The 25,389-nt window shown below is 36.1% G+C and overlaps 1 protein-coding gene across 5 annotated transcripts in view; it reads left to right on the top strand.

The window, feature by feature from the left end:
* The window catches only part of LOC131663161 (apoptosis-linked gene 2-interacting protein X 1), a 1,103,979-nt gene that overhangs the window by 212,310 nt on the left and 866,280 nt on the right, over positions 1–25,389 (top strand). For 3 of the 5 annotated variants that reach the window (XM_058933370.1, XM_058933344.1, XM_058933353.1), the window contains exon 4: positions 6,427–6,569. In XM_058933370.1, coding sequence (XP_058789353.1) covers positions 6,427–6,569 — 143 coding nt within the window. The remainder of the gene's footprint in view (positions 1–6,426; positions 6,570–25,389) is intronic. The other 2 variants (XM_058933362.1, XM_058933379.1) reach the window with 1 other exon arrangement.

The raw sequence follows: 25,389 nt of genomic DNA, 5'->3' as shown, positions 1-25,389 counted from the left end.
CGGGCAACTGCGAACCCGGGCAGAGAAAACCTTGACTGGAAGGCGTGCCGCGAGGAAGGGCCGGAAGCCGACGGAACTCGCGAATACCATCGAGGATACCCTTGGCAGCAGCAACTCGACCCCGCAGCGTAAGTTCCCGACATTAATTGTAAGTGCGCGCGGACAGAAAGCGAAATTAGATAGTGCGCATCTTTCTCTTTCTCATCGCGAGCGCGATATACCCTGCGAAATCTCGCGGCCGCGGCGTTACCTTTGTATGATCTAACGCGGTAAAGGAAAATAAATCTGTAAATCTTTCGAGAACTAGCTAAGACTTTTCCTTTCGAACTCCCTTTGGTTTTCCTCTTCTATCGCCCATAACAGAACCTGCCCGACCTGGACAATCCGGAATCGCCCCACGTGTCCTCCACATGTGGGCTTTCTCGGGCTCTAGGGCGAGAGGCCAGAAGATCGAGCTGATCCGAACGAGCTGATCGAGGTGGCGGTCATCCTCGCAACGCAAGGAACATCATTTCTCTAACGGGTGAGATTTCTATTCGCGCCCCGAAAGAAATACCCCGTTACAATAGGGATAAGATTCCTCTCACAGGTTTATCAGATAAATAATACAGCCTAAAACACTAGCTGTTTTAGTGCGAAAACAGCATTGTCATTTTTTTATTTATACTAATAAATAAATTTTTATCTTTTGTTATTGCAATTTTAGAATAGGGGCGTCTTCATTAACTATAATACAGTTTTTTTTCATAAATAACTGCATCCGCCTTCGTGAAAACCCTGTGACGGTTCAAAAACACGTATTGCGCTATTTATAATAATATGTAAATTTTCTACTTTTCTATTGCAATTTTGGATAATAATAATAATAATAATAATAATAATAATAATAATAATAATAATAATAATAATAATAATAATAATAATCATAATCTTAACTAACCATAATACAGTTTTTTTTTCATAAATAACTACATTTGGTTTTGTGGAAGATCTAAAACAGGGATCATGAGAAGCTCTCAAGTGTTTTAGAACCGCCATAACTTATCTACTAACATAAAATGAATATACACAACTATATCTAGAGTTATTCCATTACTTACATAATCAATAACATCTTTTATATCGTCAACATAACTTCCTGAAGAACACACATGACCGCGATCTGGCTTTATTTCAAATAACACTTATCACATTTCTTAAAAAACTATAACGTTATTTGTTTTATTAGCAAATAAACAACCAGTCAAATTTTTCAATTGTGCTTTATTTACTGGAAGTTTTTTATTTTTCGCAGATGACAATAACAGACACTTTTGCTTTTCAGTCTGGTTTGAACAATTTGCCCTTTAAATACTGAGAAAATTGTATATTTTTCTTATAAATCTCCTTTAGTCCTTGATCTATATATTTTCCCTTTACATGTACTGCAGAGAACATTTGGCAATCTATCAGTAACTTCAATTTTTAATTGTGTCTCTACTTTGATCAATAAAACTACTGTAATTCTTATAACTCTTTTTTGTTTGCGCAAATAGGAAAAACAAAGACGTTCACAATTTAATTAGAACTTGTAGCATGGTTTAATTTAGTACGGTAAACATTTCATTTCATTGCAACAAGTCTTATACATGAAACATAAATGCATTATAAGACGAATGAACTGCATTACGTGAAAGCTTTTTAAGAACTAGATTATTAAGAATAATCAACCCATTTCAATATCATACTATTGCTTGTTGCTTTGTAGCGTTTTAAACTAGATACGCAGCGATAAAAAAATCTTTAGTAGAAAATAGATGGTAAAAAAGTTTATTTTAGTTTTTAGAACGAACTTATTTGCACGCAGACACCAATTTTGCAGTCAAAAACATCAAAACATCAATATGACGTCGTTTACTCTATTTATTATTTATCTGACGGTAAATAACACAGGCCGACAAAAAATTTTACCAAGAACCCGAGTATAGTTTTCCGAAGGTTTTTTGCGCGCTGAATCCGAATCCGAGGTCAGAATTACTCTGGTGGCTCCGGTTTTCGAGATATCCTAACCTTAAAGTGCAAAAAAACGCGATTTTTGCCTATATTTGAGGTTATGTAGCAAAGAAAAGAAATTTTTTTTCAAAAAACTGTATACATCAAATTAAAGTATGAGTTTTCTTCTTTCAAATGCCGTTGAGTATGCTCGGATATCTTTTTTTTTCACGAAGTTACACAAATTTGAAATAAAAAGCACTTGGCTAACTTGCTCTACCCAGCGTCATGTGGGTGTGCCTGCTTAGGGGTTGGGAGGGCTGGTTTTAAAGGGTTGAGGAGGTATTTGGGGATGAGGCCTATCTAGATCATATTAGTACGCATACCTGTGATTAGAAAATGAGTTTTTTTATCAAAAAGCAGTTAATTAAACTTGCTCTACCCAGGGATATGTGGGTGAGCCTGTTTAGGGGTTGGCAGGGGTGGTTTCTACCCGTAAGAGAGCATTTTGTAAATAGAAGCACGATGCTCACAATATTTTTTAGTGTTTTGTCATATTTCCAAGTTTGGTTTAAATTGGTGAGTGGCTCTTTAATATGGTTACTTGTTAGATAGCTTGTGCTGAATGATGTGGTGCTTTTTAAATTCATAAAATTTGAAATTTTCAAATTTGTGTAACTTCGTGAAAAAAAAAGATATCCGAGCATACTCAACGGCATTTGAAAGAAGAAAACTCATACTTTAATTTGATGTATACAGTTTTTTGAAAAAAAATTTCTTTTCTTTGCTACATAACCTCAAATATAGGCAAAAATCGCGTTTTTTGCACTTTAAGGTTAGGATATCTCGAAAACCGGAGCCACCAGAGTAATTCTGACCTCGGATTCGGATTCAGCGCGCAAAAAACCTTCGGAAAACTATACTCGGGTTCTTGGTAAAATATTTTTGTCAAATTCTGTCGGCCTGTGTAATAAAGAATAAACGAAATTATTATTTTGCAGCGCTTGTACTCAGTTTTATCAAGGACAATCATTAACACTGGAATGCAACGTCGTATTATTTGATTAGAAATACTTAGCTGGTGCCGTAAGCGGTTGATAGTGCACGTAGCCGACTCGCGTCGCCGATGCCAAGAACTCGGAAAATATTTAATTTTATCGGCATGCGCGATTTATATCGACTAGTATCGTGTTTATTCTGTGTTAAATGTTGTCGGTTATAGCATTTTTCCCCAGATCAACAGGTGCAATATTAGTAAGTATTTGATAACATTTAAAAGGTATTGGTGATTTCGCGTTAAATTTTCAAGAATTTTTAGTCCGCATTCGCAAAAACTGTATTTTAACTTAAAACGTTGTTCACTGGCTAACCGTGGTAGGAATGTTTCAGATTGATGTGTACTGAATAATACGAACGCATTGTATCTATGTGCTTTACACTTAATACTGGGCGTCATATACTATCATAAACGCTTTAAATGTATTATTTTACGTTAAGCACCATGTATAATTATGAACGTCTTAAACTCCTTATTTTACGTTGCGCGCCATGTAACAAGGTTAGTTATGTGGACGAGATATTGTGTACTGGTCGCACGTAGATGCACGCTGTCCTACGTGACACGCGCGATTCTGCTCCATAGTGCATGATTTAGTACACTGTGCTCACGGTGCGGTCGATCTTATAAGGGTTGGATTTCCCATTGATTGCGTTTGATTGGGTCACCGTCCGCTCATTCTCCGTACAAGAGGAGATGTTTCCCGACTCACTCACTAGAAGGATGCGGCAAAAGCGCGGCGCCGAATAATACCTTCGATCGTGCGCTAGATGGATTTAGGGATGAGTTAGCCAAGAAGATTACGTTTACTTTAATATTACAGTATTTGCTTCCGGTGAGATTTATTTCGCTTTCTAGTCATTATACTTTCAACAAATATCGCCGGTCTGCGATTAAAAAGTGTTAACCGCTTATCTCGTAGTGGGTACTATCTTGGGTTGGGCTTTTGACGCCACGATCGCGGTGTGCATTAATTGACGATCTTTCGCGAGATCGTCCGCTAGCTACCACGTCTCCACCATAATAACAAAGAAAAATATCAAGTTATTTGCGTAAATATGGACGCGAATGCTGGATAGACTACCTGTATAATTGAGCGAATCACGCTGCACTGACTCACCAGTGCCAAAAAAAAACCAATGCACCGGATACTCTCTGAAGGATCCCGTGAAAAATATGTTGTGCGATGCTCAAGTGTCCCTGTCATCAGCTATGTCATAGCTCCTGAAATTGTTCATTTCTTCTTTCTCTCAGCACCAAAGCTGATAGCACGTTGTCGTACCGGTCACGCCGTCTTGTTCGAAGCTAGCTCGAAAGTTTAAATAAAAAAAAATAAAGCCACCAGGCTCTCTCTTTCTCTCTCTCTCTCTCTCTCTCTCGTCACACTTCTGCCCGTGCGCATGCCGCAATGTGTCGACATGCATGCCAGTCAGTGCTGCCCTCGTGGGCATGCTCGCTGTATTGATCAATCCGCGCGACAATTAACGAATATCGTTACAAAATGTAATCGAAATTGTTAAATGCGCAAGTTCAATTTTGTATAACATTATGGGCTAATATAATACGAGGGAGGGGGGGGGGGGTCAATAAGTCTTTACAAAAAGAAGAAAAAAAAAAGTTTTGAGTATGTAATTTTTTTTTATTTTTCAACATAATCTCCTTGAAGGTCGATACATTTTATTAAACGGCCTTCCAGTTTTTTTAAACCATCAGAAAAATATGATTTCTGAAAACCCTCAAAATAGGCATTTGTTTCGGCAATGACTTCTTCATTCGACGTGAATCGTTGTCCGGCAAGCTATTTTTTGAGGTTAGGAAATAAGATAAAGTCACTGGAAGCCAAATCAGGCGAATATGGTGGATGGTCAATTAATTCGAACTTCAAATCGTTAATTTTTGCCATCGAAACTGCACACGTGTGAACTCGAGCATTGTCTTAAAGAAAGAGGCATTTTTTTTGTTCAAGTGAGAACGTTTTTTTCTGATTTTTTCTTTCAGCTAACCTAATAATGACGCATAATATTGTCTAGTGATCGTCTGACCCTTGACCAAGTAGTCGATGTAGATGATTCCATACGCATCCGAGAAAACCTTGGCCATAATCTTGCCAGCTGACTTTACTGTCTTTGCCTTCTTTGGGACTGGTTCTCCTGCGGTAATCCATTGTTTGGACTGTTCTTTGGTTTCAGGAGTGTAGTGGTGTACCAATTTTTCGTCTACAGTTACAAGTCGACGCCAAAAGTCTTCCGGATTACAACGTATGCGTGCTAAAAGAGCCTCCGAGGTGACCACGCGGGTTGATTTGTTTTCAACAGTGAGCAAACGTGGCACCCATCTTGCTGATATTTTTTTCATCCACAATTTTTCATGCAAAATTGAAATTATTGTACCTTTTGATACCCTTGTGGCCTCAACTAATTCTCGCAATTTTAATCTTCTACTACTCAACACCATATCGTGGATTTTGTTGACCATTTCGGGCGTACTTACTTCTACGGAGCGTCCTGAACGAGGTTCATCTTTTGTTGTTGTACGGCCGCGTTTAAATTCATTTAACCAGTTACAAACGGTCTTAAACACAGGGGCAGACTTGCCATGAACGGCGTTCAACGCAACTGTGATTTCTTTTGATGTAGGTCTTTCAAATGAAAATGTTTCATCACCGCTCGAAACTTTGTTTTTTCCATTTTTCAAATAAACCAATAACTTTTTGTTCAACCAACGCTCACAAAAAAACGACTTAATGAATCGAGTTGCAACTTTGTATATCTAGTTAGTAGTATTGCTTGCCAAAAACATCATAATTTAAGCGTGACGAGCGCCATCTCTTGGATTTTGTAAAGACTTATTGACCTCCCATTATTTATTAATAAAGGCATAATTCGGTCATTTATTAATTCAACTGACTTATCCAATAAAAACAGATAAAAAACTTGAGGATATTTCCATTATTTTTGCTAAAACTGTGTTTCTGATCAAATAACATATAAGAAATTCGATAAAGGCTAAAGTTTCATCTATCAATTTATAATTTTTTCTATTTCGTAATTTTTAATTTTTGTATACTTTTCTATTTTATGTTAAATTTTAGGCATTGAAAAGTGAAAAACGTTGGAAAAATCGTGAAGTATAATATATATAAAATTCCGTATTTCTCTCTCACTGTATGCATACATAGTCAAAAGAATTTTCACAACTATTCCGCGAACAGCCAGCATGTACGTAAGAAGAGGACGAGGGCTTGGACCTTTTGTTCTATTTCTATCGCTTGTAACACATAATATTCTAATATTTTCCATCGGCATATGAATTCTTTCCTTTCTACCTTATTTCTATAGAAATTAAAATAATTAGAAGATGGCTTAATGGAACACAATAATAAACAACATTTCAAATAGTTTTAATTTTTGCAGCTATAACCACTTTAGCATATGAAAAGATTTGTGTTCTCTTCAATATAGCAGCTTTACAAAGTTGTGTTGCATCTTCTCAATCTTTTGAAAATGACGATGGATTGAAGTTAGCTGCAAAATTATTTCAGGTATTGTAAATTTTAGTCTTATTAAAATCCTTCTATAAAAATGAGTCATTAGTTTTAATAGTTTTACTAAATTCATTTTAACATAAATATTACTACAAAGAGATAAACTTTTTTAGGGAACTAGACTATTCCGAAGAAATATTTCCCTTTAAAATAACTTCTTCCACATTTTGTTATTTGTCTTCAATATTGTAGACAAACAAAATGCATAAATACAATTTGTTTGTCTAGAAAATTGTAGATATAGCTATAATATTAGCCATAAAATTTCGTCATATCTAACTCTTTCTTATGAAATAAATTTTTGTAAAACTCAATTTTTCCCTTAAGTGTATCCAGAGCTTTACATCTACATCCCCTTTTTTGCTACGAATGTATCTGAAGTATACTAAAATGCTTGATAAATATATCATCTGTTATTATCTTTGATAGATTTATTCATGGAATATATTTTCTTTTAATAAAGGCGTGAAATAATTAAATAAGCCATCGATTATTATTTAACTTTTGTAAAATGTGACTATCACCAACGACGGTATATACTTTTAGAAGGTGAGGACAATATATAATGGCTTGTGATCTTCGTTGATGGTAGCATGACGCGTTTATGATCTAGAAAGACATTTTTGTAGTAAGGGAAGCGATAAGAGGGAACGCTTGGCCAAAAGAAATGAAGTATAGAAGGAAGCACCTAGCTGCATTAAGAAAAAGATTTCTCATCTCGATTTTGAGTTTCTCATCGTGTATATCGGTAGATCGGTTTTAATTAAACCCAAAAAAAATTTTAAATTTAAAAAGTTATTTGTTAATATATGGTCAATTAATCTTTTCGATGTAGACACAAATAAAAGAAGATTGAGACTAGAGATTTCGGCGCTTGACCGGCCGCTATTAGTTAAAATTTTTTTACCTGTTATCAAAAAGTTCACGTTATTAAAATGTTCGTAAATAATTTTTTAACAAATTATTTTCAACATAATAGTAAAGACGTTTGTTTCCATAAAAAATCATTTTCTCTCGTTTTAAAATATAATTATATTTCATAAAAATATAATTACTTTAACAAAAGTTGTTGATTTAATTTGGGGCAAACATGTTACATCAGTAATTCATTGTTTAGGTTGAGAAAATATTTACAATACAGATCAATCCGGATTCAATCTTGAATTTCATGCTAGAAGGACTTTATCATTTGTAGGTGCAAAAAAACTCGAATGTATTACTCAATCCCTAAATTCGTTGAGTCTCAATTACTCTATTCAACCTATTGTTTCTGCAGGTCGAATTTAAAAATCTCCACTGTTAATAGTTTTGCGATAAGCTAACGGTTAATTTTGACCCTTGGTAACAAAAGTTATGCACAAAGCACCAAACATTATAGCTTAGATGTCAAAATCAGGAAAATTGAAATCCAATCTGACGGCGAAATGGTTTGAAGAAATTTATTTACCTGCTGTTGCAAATGAAAGTAATCTCTGTGTCGACTTTAGGATAGGGCAGACCGAAAAAGTTCTCACAGATACAAATAAAGGCATTAAAAAAGTCGAAATATATACTATACCTGCAAGAACTACTGGTCTTAAGTATGCTTGGTGTAAATGTGGCTTTATTCAGAAAAAACCAATGAAGGTTGATACTCCAGTAGATTTTTGTTTAAAATATGTAAATGACACACGTGAAAAATGCAATAATATAGCCGTTGTAAAATGCGAATGGTGTACTGTTTCTCTGTGTATGTAATACTTTTTTGCAATTACAGAATAATATATTCTTTACTACTATGAGAAATACGTAAAATAACCATTTAGCCAAACCAAATTTCAATGATTTGTGACTCACATTAATCAAACACTCTGATAGTGAGAGGCAAGGGGACTCACGTTAATCAAGCACCCTGATCGTGCGAGGCAGGGGGGCTCACGTTAATCAAGCACCCCGATTGTGAGAGATGACGGGACTTACATTAATTAAGTACCCCAAAGGGAACAAATTTTTGCCACGTTCACCTTGTTGTTTCTGGGCAACGTTAAGAGTAATAAGAATATGAGAGGCGAAGAGACTCACGTAATTCATTACCTCGAACATCAGAGACGAGGAAACTCACGGTAATCCAGCACCCTGAATGTGAGGGGCGCGAGAGGACTCATCGTAATTATTTTATTAAAAAACTTCCTGTTAAACTCGCTGTTCCCAAGGCTAGACAGATTAGCCTGCTTGTAGTTTGGTACGAGTGGTTTTAGAGGTTAGATGGGTCAGAGCGTAGGTGGTTAGGTTGGTTAATTGGCTTGTGATTTGAAATTCAAGTATTTTACGAAAATAAACAAATAAACTCGCTGTTACCAGGGCTGGGCGGGTTGGCCAGCTTGTGGTTTGATAGGGTTAGGTTTCACCTCTAAAATTGAGTTAGGACCGGTATAAAAAACACGTATCTAATATTTTCTAATGTTCTATCACTCTGCCAAGTTTTATTGAAATAGGTGAGTGATAGTTGGATAGGGTTACTTGTCAGATAAACTGTGTGAATGTATTTTATGTAATGAAATAAGGTGTAGAAAAGGAAATTTAAATAAAATTAATAGTTGATAAACATCGTTATTTAAACTTGTAAAGCCTGTTAAGCGATGCTAATTGTTTTACTTTGATCTCATGTTAGTCACATTTGCAACAACAGTACATTTCTGCAAAACTATGCAAACTATGTTCAGAATGCATCTAAACAATCTGACCAATTAACCTCTTTACTATTAGAGGATAAAATAAATAAAACAAATGCGCAAAAAGGAAAGTCGAATATAAAACTGTCATTGTCTAAACAGCATGGGAAGTCTGTAACTGTTACAGTTAATCCAAAAGAAAAAATAGTAAACTAAATATCGTCTGATGATTTATACAACTTAAAAATTGACATAAATTTATCTCATAAGCGGGTGCGAAATATATCAAAATTCATAAAAGAAATAGGCTGAAGCAATGTTATTGAATCTTATGATTATGAAAAAATTATGCAAAAGTCTTATAGTTTGGATAAGTTTTTTGATGTAGATTCATGTGACTTTGAGAATGTATAAAATTACGTAATATTAAAAGTTCAAAACTCTGCAATTGATTGTAACAACTTAAAGTTATTTATATAAATTATAATTAGTGAACGAAACCTTTATGATTTTCATTTGAATCTTGGGATTGACGGTGGTAGAGATTCTTTGAAATTTATGTTATTTATTCAGTCTAAATCAGAAAAAAACCTGTGACAAGAAGGCTTTCAAAAACTCTGGAAAGTGAAAAGACACTGGAGTCAACAAAATATTTATCATTGTGCTTATTCCAGCGATGCAAGAAAATTATAATAATGTAAAACTTTTATGACTCAAACTACAAATAAATAAATTTATAACCTAGGTTATTACCTAGGATCAATAACTACGGTTTTGAAGCTTAGTAACGTAATTATGGGACTAAAAAGTAATGCAAACTATTGTCCATGTATTTGGTGTAAAGTCACAAAATATAATTTACTTTTATATGGTGATTCAAAAACAGTAACAAGTTGCCTTAATAATTACAATAATTGGTATAATTATGGAAGTATAACAAACAAAGTTAAAAATTGTTCAAATTCTTCTCATTCGCCATTATTATATGCAAACAATTACACAGTCCTACAAAAATACCTTAATTTTTTGCACAAGCAAACCATATAGTTTGCTTGGGGGTTGGTAGAGGGGGTTTCTGTGGGTTGTAGTGTTTTCTGAGGATAGAGTACATCAAGAAGACAACAGGTAAGCCTATCTGGTTAAGATTTTACGTTCCTCATAGAAAAGCAGTCGATTAAACTCGCTCTACTCAGATTTATCGTAGGTAGGTTAACCTGTTTGAGGGTTGGCAGGGGTGGTTTTTAAGAGTTGTAAGGATTTGTGGGAATAATATAATTTAGGTTAAAGGTAGATTAGCCTGTCTATGGTATATATTTTAATTTTCTTGCAGAACAGTAGTTGATTGAAGTCGTTTAACATACAATTCGACGTTGAAACTTTCAAAGCTGTACGAGTATGTTCTGAAAGGTACAATATTTATGAAATCGAAAAACTTTAAAATACAATATCTCAAAGAAAAAATAAGCTATTTGAGCAAACTCAACGGCATTTGAAAAGGACTAGGCTGCTACTTTAAGTTGTCGTTTATAGTTTTTTGTGTATAGAAAATGTCGTAGTGCTACATAACCTCAAATATAGGCAAAAATCGCTATTTTCGCATATTTAGGTTAGGATATCTCAAAATCCTGACGTGTTGGAGAAATTCTGAGGCCGGATTCGGTTTCAGCGCCAAAAATTCTTCGGGGAACCATGTATGGTTTGCTTGTGCAAAAATCTCTTCGGACTGTGTTATCAATTAGTTTGAGAAGTAATTGCTCCTTCCGAACTACATCTTTTATTAGGTTGTGCCAATCGCTCTATAGTAACATGCATAAACAATATCTAGATTGTGCAATGAAATGGGCGAAAGAATGTTATGTCTATAAAAGTTTTACTAACAGTGGTAATTTTTCGTTTGAAGGAAATGCATGTAAAAAATTACTAACAAGGGTACCACCCCAACCCGACCTTACCTATTTGAATGATTTTGGGATATGTTGTAGTACTTGAAAAAAAATTAGATACGTGTTTTTTTTTATCGGCCTATAAGGGCTTTTTAAGGGATGAAATCTACCCTGAAAGTCAACCCCTAAAATCAGTTTTTTTAATATTTCTCAGCATCAAATGAATATTTTTCAGTAAACTCAATGTTAAAAAATTTGTTATAAAAAGGCGCTTTTACGGACATAACATTTATACCGAAGGGTTGCAGCCCCCTTTTTAATAGGGGTAAATACACTAATTTTTGTACTGTTTTACGACATGTAATATAGTAAATCAGCTCGAATGATTTAATAATCGCACTGATAATGAGAAAATACCAATATTAAATTGACGTGTTTCCGGAGTTAAAAAAAAATAAATTTAAGGGGTGTTTCACCCCCTAGAAGCCATCCCCGTTAAACTATCAGCAGGTTAATCCACCTAACCCTGGGATAAACAAGTTTAATCGTTTGTTATTTCTTCAAATAATTTAATCCTACGCATGAGCGAGCTACCTCAACTAACCAACCTGCCTCTAACCCAACAAACCCCCATAAACCACCCTTAACGAACGACATGCAGGCTAACCCACTTAATCCTGTGAAAAGCAATTTTAGTCGTTTGTTATTTCTTGAAATAATTGAATTTTACACCATAAGTGAGTTATCCCAACTGTATAACATACCTCTTATCCACCTACCCCTAAGCTATCTAACCCCCACCCTTATAAACCATCCTTACTGAAACACAAGCAGGCTAAACCTCCTAACCCTGGGAAACACGAGTTAAGTCGTTTGTTATTTTGTTACGTCCTGAGACGTAAATATTTCTTCATTTTGATTTCATCAGCAATCGATTGAAAACGAAATGATGTATAAACGACGAACGGCATTTTTACGAAATACAAACTCAGCAAAATTAAAAGATGAGTAGTCCGAAAATTTGGGGCGCCCGACATTTTGATTTTCTGATTACTCAACACATTAAAATGGGCCGAAAAGTCAATGTCCAAACAGAGACTCGACTTTTCGGCAGTTGATTCGCGACGCACGACTACTCAACAGTATTAAAATTTGTTAAAATTCTTACGAGCTGCTTCGCGACGCGCGACGGCCGAATAACGTACAATTTATCTATTGTCATTTTTGAGAAATCATTTCTGTCCTTGAATAAATAAATAATTACTTGAATCGAGTGTTCGTGCATCATTACTGACCGACCTCACATACACTTCGCCGAGATAGAGCTAAGCAGCCAATTTAACTCGAAATAATAAACCCAGGTAAGTTCCTGTCACTATAATAATTATTAATAAATGAATGATCATACACACTCTTAAACTACACGTCACGGCTACGTAGTCGCGACATAACAATTAACTGAAATAATTTAATCCTACGCCTGAGCGAGCTACCTCAACTAACCAACCTACCTCTAATCCACCCAACCCCCATAAACCACCCTTTTCAACCAAATGTAGGCTAATATACCTAACTTTGGGAGAATTTAGTTTATCAGTTGCTTTTTCTTAAAATAATTGATTTCTATACCGTGCGTGGGGTATCCCATTTTTATTTGATAAAATATATCTGTAGCTCAAACATAATTTATGAGAAATAAAAATATGTTTAATACATTTTATTTTAATAGTACCAAAATGGCGAGAAATATCTCTTAAAAATAAACACGAGAATAACACGAGGTCTAATTATCATTTATAGATCTATACATTGTGACGATAGACGTCGAATTAGCGCTAATAATCTAACCTAATTGCTGCCTGCGGGGGCAGCACCTACTGGGGAGACGAAAAATGAAACGAAGGTATTCGGCGCGCGAGCAGGCGGAACGCGCGCGATTGAAAATGAACCAGTGAAGGTTTGACCATCATTACGCTCGCCCGCAATCTTAACGCTATCTACCGCTACAAGAACCGCAGGGGCGAATTCCAAGAGCAGAACGTCCGTACCAGGCTGATTCCGAGTGACCACTGTTGCCGAGGTGCCGTGCTGCTGCCACGAGTACACACTGGAGCCGGCGGGAAAGCGCTGTGTCCTGTGATTTTGGAAGTGTGTGAGAGGTTTCGCCATCGAGGGCGAAACCACGTGCGCGCGAGTTCGTGATCCGCGACAAAACTGTAACAGACTGTTTTCTCGCAGTGCGACTCGTTATCGTCCACTTCGTACGTCTGCAATATAAAGGTAAGCTGGCCAGCTTAATTTCGCGGTCGCGATACGATTGCTGCTTAATTAATTATTCGTCCGAAGCATGCATGTAGTAGCTCTACGAACAAAGAGCAGCGAGCGTTCCGACACTGCATGTTGTTGTCGAGCGAGCGCCGATGTAAACATAAACACGCGGGCCGATCTAAGGTAGCATTTGATAGACAATAAAAGGTTCTGTTCGTGATATTAGCAAGTGCTCTCAGCGTGTTTATTCCGTAATGACTCCACTCCTTGTAGATTCGTAGATTTATTGGTTGACTGACACCCGTTTCCTCTTGCTCTCCGACTTTCTTATTTGACATAGGTGATAGCGAGCCCGTTTACGCGATCACCGTAATAAAAATAATTAAACGGTAAGCAACCCCGTTACAACATATATTTATATTCCTATGTAGATACATAAATATATTTACGTAAGAGCCATCGTACGCCATACTACATATATTTTGATTTTTCATAATAATTTTCATCTTTTTCTGTTTTTTATTTATTGGTAAATTAAAATGTATCATTCAACGAATTCCTTACAGAAATGATAATCATCGAAAAAGTGTTTGAAACATAATGATCTTTTACACGAACCACACCGTATTATAGCAACATTTTTACATGGTTCTACTTCGCAATGTATATTGCAAGAATCTCCAAAACTAAAATCAACAGGGTTATCTGTTTTAGCTGGTTTTTCAGCAATGTAGCCGCTTTTATAGCAAGCGTATTAAAAAATATTTGTATATCTTGGTGAAGAAAGCTGGTTATGGACAAGAGGCTGCATTTTTACGATGTTATTTCTTAAATGTAGATTCATTTCATAGTCCATCAAAATTACTTGATCTGATAAACGTCGAACGAAGTTTTTCCAGATACGAAATCCATAAACATCGAGTGGTTGGATGTTCCCGGTTCGTTCCTGTGGGAATTTTTTTTATATTAACAATTTTGTTTGTCGGCATCCTTTTCCTTACAGCTTCATCGCAATGTCCACTCGAGTGGAGTCGAGTAAAAGTACAGGTTGAGGTCAAACATTTGGGTAAAAGACTTCTTTCAACCAAATTTTAAAATGATCTAAAATAAAAAAGAGTCAACATTTTTTTGTCATTGCATTATAATAAACAAAAATATACTAACTTGTCGTTAATTTTCCATATTTATATGCTTCCACATGCACATTTTTTAGTCTAAATAATGAAGATTCCACTATGGGACCGAATTGACCACTTTTTTCTTTTAATACTATAAAAAGTGGTGATAAAAGTTTCCCGGTTGCTGATATAGTTGGCTGAATTGTATAACTGTGCGTTGTCGATGAAACCGACCGTACCAGACTTTGCACCTGCTAATAAAATAATTAATAATTTCAACTACTAATGTTCTTCCCGAGTGCATTTCTAATTAGAAACCACTCTGATCTGAATTATAAAAGTTTGGAATGCCGATTTCTGGTATACATGATTTAACATCAGCTACAAAAGCATCAGCATTAGTTTGTAGTTCTTCTTTACTTTCTAATGTTTTTTTGGTAATAAATTTATTTATTTTTCTAGATACTATTCTATGAGCTTTTTTAAATTTTAGTAACCAATTTTGAGAAGCCTTAAATTTTATATCTTCATGGCCAACAATTTTTTGAGCTTGCAATGCCCATTTCCGTATATCTCGATCATGCACTATCGTACCAGCTGCAATAGCGGCTTTTAAATTATCAAACGGGCCAATTCCATCTCAGATCATGCAGAGCTCCCCACACACCTGTCACCAAGCTACTCCAAAGTATTTTTTTATTGTTCTAGGTCAAAAATAAGAGGACCCGTATTTTTTCTTTTTTCTCTCAGATGCATAGTTCCGTCAATAATGCAATCGGAAAATGCACTGCTGAAAAGGGAAAATTGAGAAAATTTTTCCAATTAAATTTGGTTTCCTCAATATTTTTTTTATTTTTCGATACAATTAAATAATTTTTATGTCATCTATAGTAGAAACGAAGTTCTTCAAGTCTAATTTATCAAAAATATGAATGTATGCATTTTTCGGGAGAAAATGCATGTTTTCGAAAAAGTGCATCTTGGAGAAAAAATTGTGTATCTCAAAAAGGCCATAATTTTTTGCGCTCAAATTTTTTTTATATATTCTTAGTACCAATACCTTCAAATCCATTCGATCAAAATTTGCTGTTTTTTCGTTATATCGCTTAAAAAAATTAAAAAAAAAAGTTTTACATTTTCAAGTCAAACGCGATAAATACATTCAGGAATTCATGTTAGCGACTATGTAGGTTAATAACTGAACTACAATAACATGTAACTCACTTTTATTCAATCATGTCTGCAAGAAATGTAAAATTACACGATCATTTTTTTCTGTTTGAGTTGATTACTTTTACAACTCTCTTCACTTTTTTAGATACAACTTTCACTTTCTTGCCCTTGTTTACATTTTCGTTTTTCTTCTTATGAGTACTTTTCTTTTTTTTTCATCTTTTTTCACTTCAATCCATGGATGCGCAGCCGTTCGAGCTATAATACATTCGCTCCTCCCTTCCGAGACAACAGATTTCCACATGTGGCAACGTTGAATACCCTGATATTTCTGGCATTTGTGTCTTTGCTCCATTTGACTACTACGAAAATTGTTTATCTCTGCAGTTTCCATCAAAATCAGCTCTATAGAAGTTGTGTATTTTGATACATTTTCAACAAAACTTTTAGCAGTTTGAATAGCATCAGATTCAGTACTGCGTAAATTATGCACTGTTGCATAATGCTTTACCAAACCACCTATACCATCTACAGCACCCTTTCCATGACCAGTAGCAGAGAATATCCATTTTTTACTCATACTTGCATTTAAAAATTCATTTAAATGGAATCTATTTTTGAAATGACTTGCAGCGCCATCAGATACTAAAGTTATAGAATCAATCGAATTTCCATACGTTTCTTGTGTGTATCTAGTTATATGTTCAAGAATTATTTGTATTGCTGCCAATGCATGAGAATAATCATGTTTTAAGTCTTCACTAATTACAGTATAACTCTTTGTAATTCCGCCTATGTAGCAAACAGCAGTGAAAATTGAAATCTGTTTATTCACCCAATGATTCCCTTGAACTGGATTTTTCAAAATTACAGACCAATTCTCAGCAAAATCTATATGCATCAGCAAATGTTGATAATTTAACGTCACCCTTTCTTTCTCAGCTTTGATTTCCATTCGCTGTACCTATGTATTTATCGCGTTTGACTTGAAAATGTAAAACTTTTTTTTTTAATTTTTTTAAGCGATATAACGAAAAAACAGCAAATTTTGATCGAATGGATTTGAAGGTATTGGTACTAAGAATATATAAAAAAAATTTGAGCGCAAAAAATTATGGCCTTTTTGAGATACACAATTTTTTCTCCAAGATGCACTTTTTCGAAAACATGCATTTTCTCCCGAAAAATGCATACATTCATATTTTTGATAAATTAGACTTGAAGAACTTCGTTTCTATTATAGATGACATAAAAATTATTTAATTGTATCGAAAAATAAAAAAAATATTGAGGAAACCAAATTTAATTGGAAAAATTTTCTCAATTTTCCCTTTTCAGCAGTGCATTTTCCGATTGCATTATTGACGGAACTATGCATCTGAGAGAAAAAAGAAAAAATACGGGTCCTCTTATTTTTGACCTAGAACAATAAAAAAATACTTTGGAGTAGCTTGGTGACAGGTGTGTGGGGAGCTCTGCATGATCTGAGATGGAATTGGCCAACGTATATTTGCAAATTTGCGCAATTTTTTCTCGGTAAGTTCCATTTTTATTAATTGTTTTCGCCCAACGTTTAAGTTGACTTATAGATGAAACTTTTTTGAATCTATGTTGTACAGTATCCAGTTTTAAGTTTTTGTTTTTCCGCTCCTCTAAAATTCTACGGCTCTTTGTTTATAATCAAATGTGATTTCTTCATCATCATTTGTGCACTGATTTGTTGGTGCAAAATCAGGATCAGGAAAGTGATGTTGAACTTCATCTTCGATTATTTTAGCATCAGTAACTTTATAATCTTCATGAAAATCTAACGTCTCTTCAACAATCATATCAATATCATTAAACTCATACACAGCATCTATTAATATTTCTTTCAACTTATCTGACAATTTAATTTCTTTGAAATTAATCTCGCTATCTGGTATTTGTAAACTTTGAAAATATGCTAATAATAAATTGACTACGTTCAAAGGTTTGATCTTCATGTTTTAATCTAAAACAAAATCAAGATATAAATACTCTTTTTTGCAGTTGAATAATTTTACAAAAGACAAAAGAAAACCTAGTCTATAGATAGAATTCGATCATACTTTTTTAACAGTTATATTTCACATGTTTACGAATCAAAATATTTGAATAAAATTATATATGATAAGTGACATAAATACTTACGTAGTAGACAAAAACTTTTCTTCTTGTTATGTACTATATTTTCGTGTTCGGGAAATTTGTACGTAAATATAGAAATAAGTTTATTTATAAATCCAGCACTATAAAAAAACTTTAACTTTTTAAATACTTGACTTTTCTTCAACTACTATGAATAATGAAATATGTATCGGATGTCTTATTATCGTAAGGGGCGTAGATTTGTTATAACTTATCTTCTTCGAGCCATTGATAAGACAAAATTGTAAATAAGATAAAGTGTACAGCAAAGTAAAGTACCAACAAAAAGTAAACTAAACCACAAGTGAAAATTAAAAAAAGTTAACAGTTTATAAGTATAGTAATTGAGACTATAATAACTATTTATAACTATTAATATAATCAATTATTTGTGATAATTTCTTTTCTCATTGACAAATTGTAAATGATTAAAAAAGAAATAATAACTATATTAAACTTCCACTTTTGAAATTAATAATTTCTATCTCTTATTACATGTTATTTTTCTTTATTACGAATTAACTTTACGTTTAAAAAATAATAACTATTATTATTACTCTTTTATACATAGCTATATCTAATACAATGCAAATAATATTTTAAAAAACTGATACTATAACTGTTATTATTAATTTCGAAAAATCAAAATAGTTAATAATTATTTATAATTTATTTTAGTCTCAAATCTTATATTTATAAGCCGTTATTAATTATTTTTATCTTTTTTGTATTTATAATGAAAAGAAAATAATAATTATTACATAACATTTGTAATACTTGGGACATATTGTTATGCAACGTGAATGTTATTCAAGAAATATATTTATTTTTCGCTATTTATATAAGGTTTGCCAGCATGTGGTTCGGTAAGGGTGGTTTATAAGGGTGGGGGGTTAGATAGGTTAGGGGTAGGTGGATAAGAGATATGTGATTCAGCTGGGATAACTCGCTTATGGTGTAAAATTCAATTATTTCAAGAAATAACAAACTACTAAATTTGCATTTCCCAGGATTAGGTGGCTTAGCTTGCATGTGGTTCGGTAAGGGTGATTTATGGCGGTTTGGTGGGTTAGAGGCAGGTTGGTTAGTTGAGATAGCTTGTTCATGCATAGGATTAAATTATTTCAAGAAATAACAAACGACTAAACTTATTTATCCCAGGGTTAGGTGGATTAACCTGCTGATAGTTTGACGGGGGGTGGTTTCTAGGGGGTGAGACACCCCTTAAACATATTTTTTTTTAAATCCGGAAACATGTCGATTTAATTTTGGTATTTTCTCATTATCAGTGCGATTTTTAAATCACTCGAGCTGATTTACTATATTACATGTCGTAAAACAGTACAAAAAATAGTGTATTTACCCCTATTAAAAAGGGGGTTGCAACTATTCGGTATAAATGTTATGTCCTTAAAAGCGCCTTTTTATAAGAAATTTTTTAACGTTGAGTTTACTGAAAAATATTCATTTGATGCTGAAAAATATTAACGTGTTTCTATGTAAGTGCTTTCAAACGTTTTTCTGAAATATAAGCATCATGGATTTAATCATGCAAAATAGAATCGATTTGTTTGAAAGATTTGTAAATTCTGACTTTCAATCAGGCATGTGGTTGAAAAGATTTTAGGGGTTGATTTTGAGGATAAATTTCACCCTTTGAAAGCCCTTGTGGGCCGATAAAAAAAATACGTATCTAATTTTTTTTCAAGTACTACAACATATCCCAAAATCATTCAAATCGGTGAGGTCGGGTTGGGGTGGTCCCTTTGTAAGCAATGTGGACAAGCTTCAACTGATATGCGAAAGTGATCTTTCTGGTTTAAATGGATATATGGCGTACTTACAAAAACAAAAGCAAGACAACCAGGTATAACTGCTTAAACCCACCAAAAAGATCTAAACAAATAAGTATCAAAAATAGTTATATAAGGGTCAAAACACTGTTTAATAAATTACCAAATGAGCTTGAAATAATTAACAATACGAATACAATAAAAAATAAACTAAAAAAATTGATACAAGATAATCCATAACAATGTTAAACGCAAACAAAATGGAGAAGACTGAAGATTAACTAAATTGTTATCGATTAAAACAACTACTCCTTACATGTTACAAAGGAAAAATGTATCCAGCATCGGAAGTCTATGAGGATATACATTTCCAATACAAAACACTACTAGACGTTAAAAGCTATATATATTCAGAAGGTAAATGTAACTTATATTACAATAGATCCCACAACAGTTTAACTTTAATTATAATAAAATACAATATACATCCACAGAAAACTTCAACAAAATCATTAAAATGGCAAATGAATTCCAAGATTGCTATAAACAACATTCAGACTCACATAAACAGAAAAAAATTAACTTCAATACACCCTTTCATAAGGGCTTTATAACAATAAAATTTGTAAAATCTTCTCACATCGAATCTGAATCTTTAATAGCAAATGACAAAATAAAATACAAACCAATTGAAACTGTCCTTGACGTAATAGACAAAATAACTGAAGATAATAGCAATAAAATAATTTCAAATTTAATAAACCAGCATCAACCCCTAGTAATCGAATTGAAGGACCAAATTACTATAGGATGAGTTACGGAAGCATCGATTACATAAGAAATAACAAAACCCTACTCTATTTTGATAGAGGTTTACAGGGTAAACAGACTTTTGTAAACTTATTTTGTAATCAAGACTTATTATTGGGAGTACAAATAGAAAACCGCCGTTTTCCCATAGGTGGCGTCAGCATTGCACGTCGGTAAAAAATTGTTAACAGGAACGTTACATAGACAGCTGAGGCATTTGTCAACAACTCTTCATCACCTCGCTTGTCTATTTTTACTGTGCTTTGTTTTGTTCGTGCGCAAAAATGGCAAAATTCGAGCCGAACAGGAGACATTTGCGGGAAGTGTTGCTTTTTGCATTTCATTCGGGAAAAAATGCAGCTGAGGCGCGTCGAATGATTGTAGAAACTTATGGTAACAGCTGTATTAGTGAAAGAACGTGTCGGGAATGGTTCCAAAAGTTTAGAAATGTCGAGTATGACGTAGATGACAAGGATCGTCCCGGACCCGTAAAAAAGTTCGAGGATGCGAAATTGGAGGCTTAGCTTGATGAAAATTCTTGCAGAACGCAACAGGAACTTGCGGATTTATTGGGCGTAACTCAGCAAGCCGTTTCCCATCGCTTAAAATACTTAGGAATGATCCAGAAAGTGGGATGTTGGGTGCCGTACGAGCTGAAGCCGAGGGACATCGAACGGCGTCTTGTCACGTGCGAACAACTCCTCCAACGGCAAAAAAGGAAGGGTTTTTTGCATCGCATTGTGACCGGCGATGAAAAGTGGATACACTATGACAACCCAAAGCGGAGAAAATCGTGGGGTCTTCCCGGCCATGCATCAACTTCGACAGCGAAACCAAACATTCATGGCTCGAAGCTGATGCTGTGTATTTGGTGGGACCAGCTTGGCGTAATTTACTATGAACTCCTGCAACCACGCGAAACCATCACAGGAGCCCTCTATCGGATGCAATTGATTCGTTTGAGTCGAGCGTTAAAGGAAAAACGCCCAAAGTACGCGGAAAAGCACGACAAGGTCATATTTCTGCATGACAACGCTCGGACACATGTTTCCAAGGTCGTGAAAACATACCTGGAAACTTTGAAATGGGACATCCTGTCGCACCCGCCGTACTCTCCTGACATCGCCCCTTCTGATTTCTACTTGTTCCGATTGATGACGCATGACCTGGCCGAACAGCACTCTCGTTCTTACGAAGAAACCAAAAATTGGATCGATTCGTGGATCGCGTCAAAAGACGAACAGTTTTTTCGAAGAGGAATTCAGAAGCTGCCAGAAAGATGGGAAAAAGTTGTGACTAAGGATGGAAATTATTTTGAAGAATGAGATTGTAACGAGTTTTTTACAATAAAACCTCAAATTATTAGAAAAAACGGCGATTTTCTATTTGTACTCCCAATAAATTCTGGTGAAAACGAATACCGAAAAAGTCCAATTATTTAATAAAAAATTAATCTAAACTAACATATTAATTTTAAGTTAGTAATAAGTGCATCCAAATCGGCTGTGACGTGTTTTCGAGTAGACACACGTCGTTGTTAGTGTACTTTTAGCAAACGAGTGATACTACAACTCGATGTGTTGAATTGCTGCATGTATGAGACCCCGCTCACTTAACGCTCGCAAGTTATTTGATAAATATAATTTATATATAAGTATATTTATGGGACATAAATAGTAATTAAATAAAATCAAATAAATAAAATATATTTATAGAGAGGTCCTTCTATTACTATTGCAAATATAGGCACAATTATTCATATATATAATAAAATAATGATATAGGTCGAAACTCTTATTAGTCTCGACTCCACTGGTTAAAGACAAAGATATAAAAGGTAGTAATGGGATTGTGATTTAAACTATAGAAAAATTAACTGTAACAATAAATAAATTACTAGATTTATCTATATTTCCGAATTACGGATAATAACCTATTCGTTAAAGAAATTATTCTTGAAACTAATTTATCGTTGGTTTAATTATAATTATTTCAAAGTATTCTCTTTATCATATTTTGTCATTTCCTCTCTTTAACAAACTCGAAAAATTATGTTTATTTATGTTTTCTTTTTTATAATTCCATAGTAAATTGTTGACTCTTTGATGTTGACATTATTATTATTTCTTGTATAGTTTAATGGTTTTTTTTATTATAGAGATAATTACTTCACAGGGTATTATGGTGAATTTGGCAATATAATATATCTGTAAAACAAATTACAGCATGTGATTACTCAATATCAATACATTTACATAACTCTTCAAAAATAAAATTATTTTCCATGCAATATTCGTGGCTGCGTTTGACGAGCAATTTGAAATTGAGTTTTTTTAAATATAATCAAAATATTGCAGACGTACTATTCATCCTATACACATGCATATCATATTATCCGGTAACGCGCTTAATTGTTAAACACTTCGTCATCGTAGGCTATCATACGACGTTTTCGTAAAGGTCGTATGACGCTAGTCCGACCGGTCGGCGCGAGCGGTATTTATAACAATAAAATAAAAAGAATCGCGAGAATAAAATGCCAAAGCCAAAATAGTTAAGAATTTATCAATCACATATATATATATATATATATATATACGTATTCACATATATTGTAACGGGGGAGATAAATCTGCAAAATGAGAAATTTATTTAAGAGTAAACTCCCACGATGCAGAGCAAACCGCCGCTCCGTTAACACGTATGTTAATACGTGTATTCGCCTTAACGTCAGCTGACTTAACTTAGTTGTCTTCGATCAAGCAGAGTTGAACTCACCTTAAGTCACGTGCCTTGTGATACTCATCGTTTGGCTACACCTGGCGCGTGATGTTTCGGGTAGCGCCAGTGTGTAGCCTTCTTCGGGCACCGCTGGGAGTTGGTCACCCCAGGCTCCCCACAGATGTAGCAGCCCCTCAGCTGCGACCGAGATTGAGCAGCCTCCCGATCTTGTGATGGCTGCTCAGCAGCCAGAGGGGACTGCTGGGCACTGACTCCCTGTGAGGCGGTGATGGTCACGCCTCCCACCGTGGCGGTCGCACGTCCATCCTGCGACCTGACCGCGATGGTGGTATCAGGAGCCATGCGCCCGTCCACATGGACCGTGAGCGTCGGTCCAGCGTCAGTAGCTCCCGGGGCTCTCTTCTCTTGAGCCGGCGCCGGGAGCGCTGCGGAGGACTCCTGTCCGTTATCCACCCGCATCAGGGCCTCTCCGTAGGCCCTCTGACGCTGAGCCATCCCTGCCCACTCCCCGAGCAGCTCTTCTGCGCCCTGGTGGCTCAAAAAGCGTCTCAGGTGCTCCTGCACCTGAGACTGGAGTTCTTGAGTGAACCGCCATGCACTCTCCACCTCGTTGATCCCCAGACGCACGTGTCTGAAGTCGAGGAGGAGAGTAGGCTGCTCAGGGATCCGGGGATGATTGCAGACCCAGTGCGAGGCCCTACAGGTTTCCCTGTGTCCTGGGCATTAGCTCGCACTGTCGTAAAGGTTACGCCGGACTTGAGGGTCTGCACCCCCTGGTCCACTGTAGACTTGGGACGTTCGACACTGTCCTGGTCCTCTGTCTGTGTCGAAGCGTCCTGAGAAGCCTTCTTCGGGGCGACCCACGACGAATCCCGGAGAACCTCTGCCACCGAGGCATTGCGTCACTCCCTTCGGGTGGTCCCTTCCAACTGGACCCTGGCGAAGCTCCGCAGATCTTCAATTAGCTGCGTCGCATCAGGGCCCAGTTGCAGATCTAACAGCATCTGCGTGACCACCTCGAAGGTCTCCTCTTCGAAGACGATTCTCCGGTCCATCTGAAACATCCAAAAAACAACAAATTTCGCATGAATCTCCCTGCGCGAAAAAAAACCCTAAAATAAGCCGCATCCCACCGAGTTATACGCTCCCTCGCGATTCTTTGTGGAAACGTCCTGGCCCTCGTCGGTTGCCGCTCGGTTTTATCGGCCCAACCATCCTTTGTACGACGGGTACGGTCTTTCGAGGTCTACCTCTCTTTCTATTCTCTTTCACGGGAGAGTCGTAGCCCCTCGCTGGACCGGTGACCGTCTCTGGAACCTTTCGAGGTCGACCTCGACCTCTCTTAGTTGTGGCAGATACCGGTAAATCCGACGCCTCGGTGGGAACTTTATCTACGGCCGTGGTGGCTGCTAATTGGATCCGCTCGCTATCCGATAAATCCCCTCCCGGATTTTCGCGCGCATTCGCGGAATCGTTCGCATCCTCCGACGGCAGTTCATCTGGCGGCTCGCGAGGTTCGATGACCTCCTCGCTTTCCCCATCCTCACCCGGACCGTAATATGGTTTAAGGTCCTTGGCATGGAAGAGCTCAGACAGGATCTCCAGCTGATTGCTTAGCCTGTACGTGTTGGAACCACAAACCTCTTCAATCACGTACGGGCCGGCATATTTCGGTGCTAATTTAGCTGAAATACCTCGAGCAGCTGAAGATAGAATCTTGTTCCTCTTTCAAACCCAATCTCCGACCTTAAACTCGGGTTACCGTCTCTTCCGGTCATAATAAGCCGTCTGACGCGCAGCTTCCTCCTTTGACTTGGAGTTAGCTCTCTCCCACAAATTAGGAAGCTTCTCCATATGTTCGGCCCAGTCTTCCACAGCCTGACCCTCCGAACATTCAAGGGCCTGCTGATCTTGGGTTCTTCTGAACGTCAAAGGAGGTACCGGCTGACGCCCAAACATGAGCTTCGCAGGACTATATCCGGTGGCGCTATGAGTTGTCGAGTTCAACGCGAAGTTGAACTCTGACAGGTGTTCATCCCAGCTCTTATGATCACGGCTTACGTAAGACGTCATCATGGTCTTGAGTGTCCTGTTTACTCGCTCTGTGGGATTCGCTTGGGGATGATACACGGGAGTTAAAGCGCGCTGGATGCCGTTCATCTGCAGGTATGAATCGACCTCCTGATTCTTAAATTCGGTTCCATTATCCG

This window comes from Phymastichus coffea, unplaced genomic scaffold (assembly GCF_024137745.1).
Source record: "Phymastichus coffea isolate CEN01 unplaced genomic scaffold, Cenicafe_Pcof_1.1 PCOF00002, whole genome shotgun sequence".
Taxonomy (NCBI): Eukaryota; Metazoa; Arthropoda; class Insecta; order Hymenoptera; family Eulophidae; genus Phymastichus; species Phymastichus coffea.
This window is presented reverse-complemented; position numbering and strand designations above follow the sequence as displayed.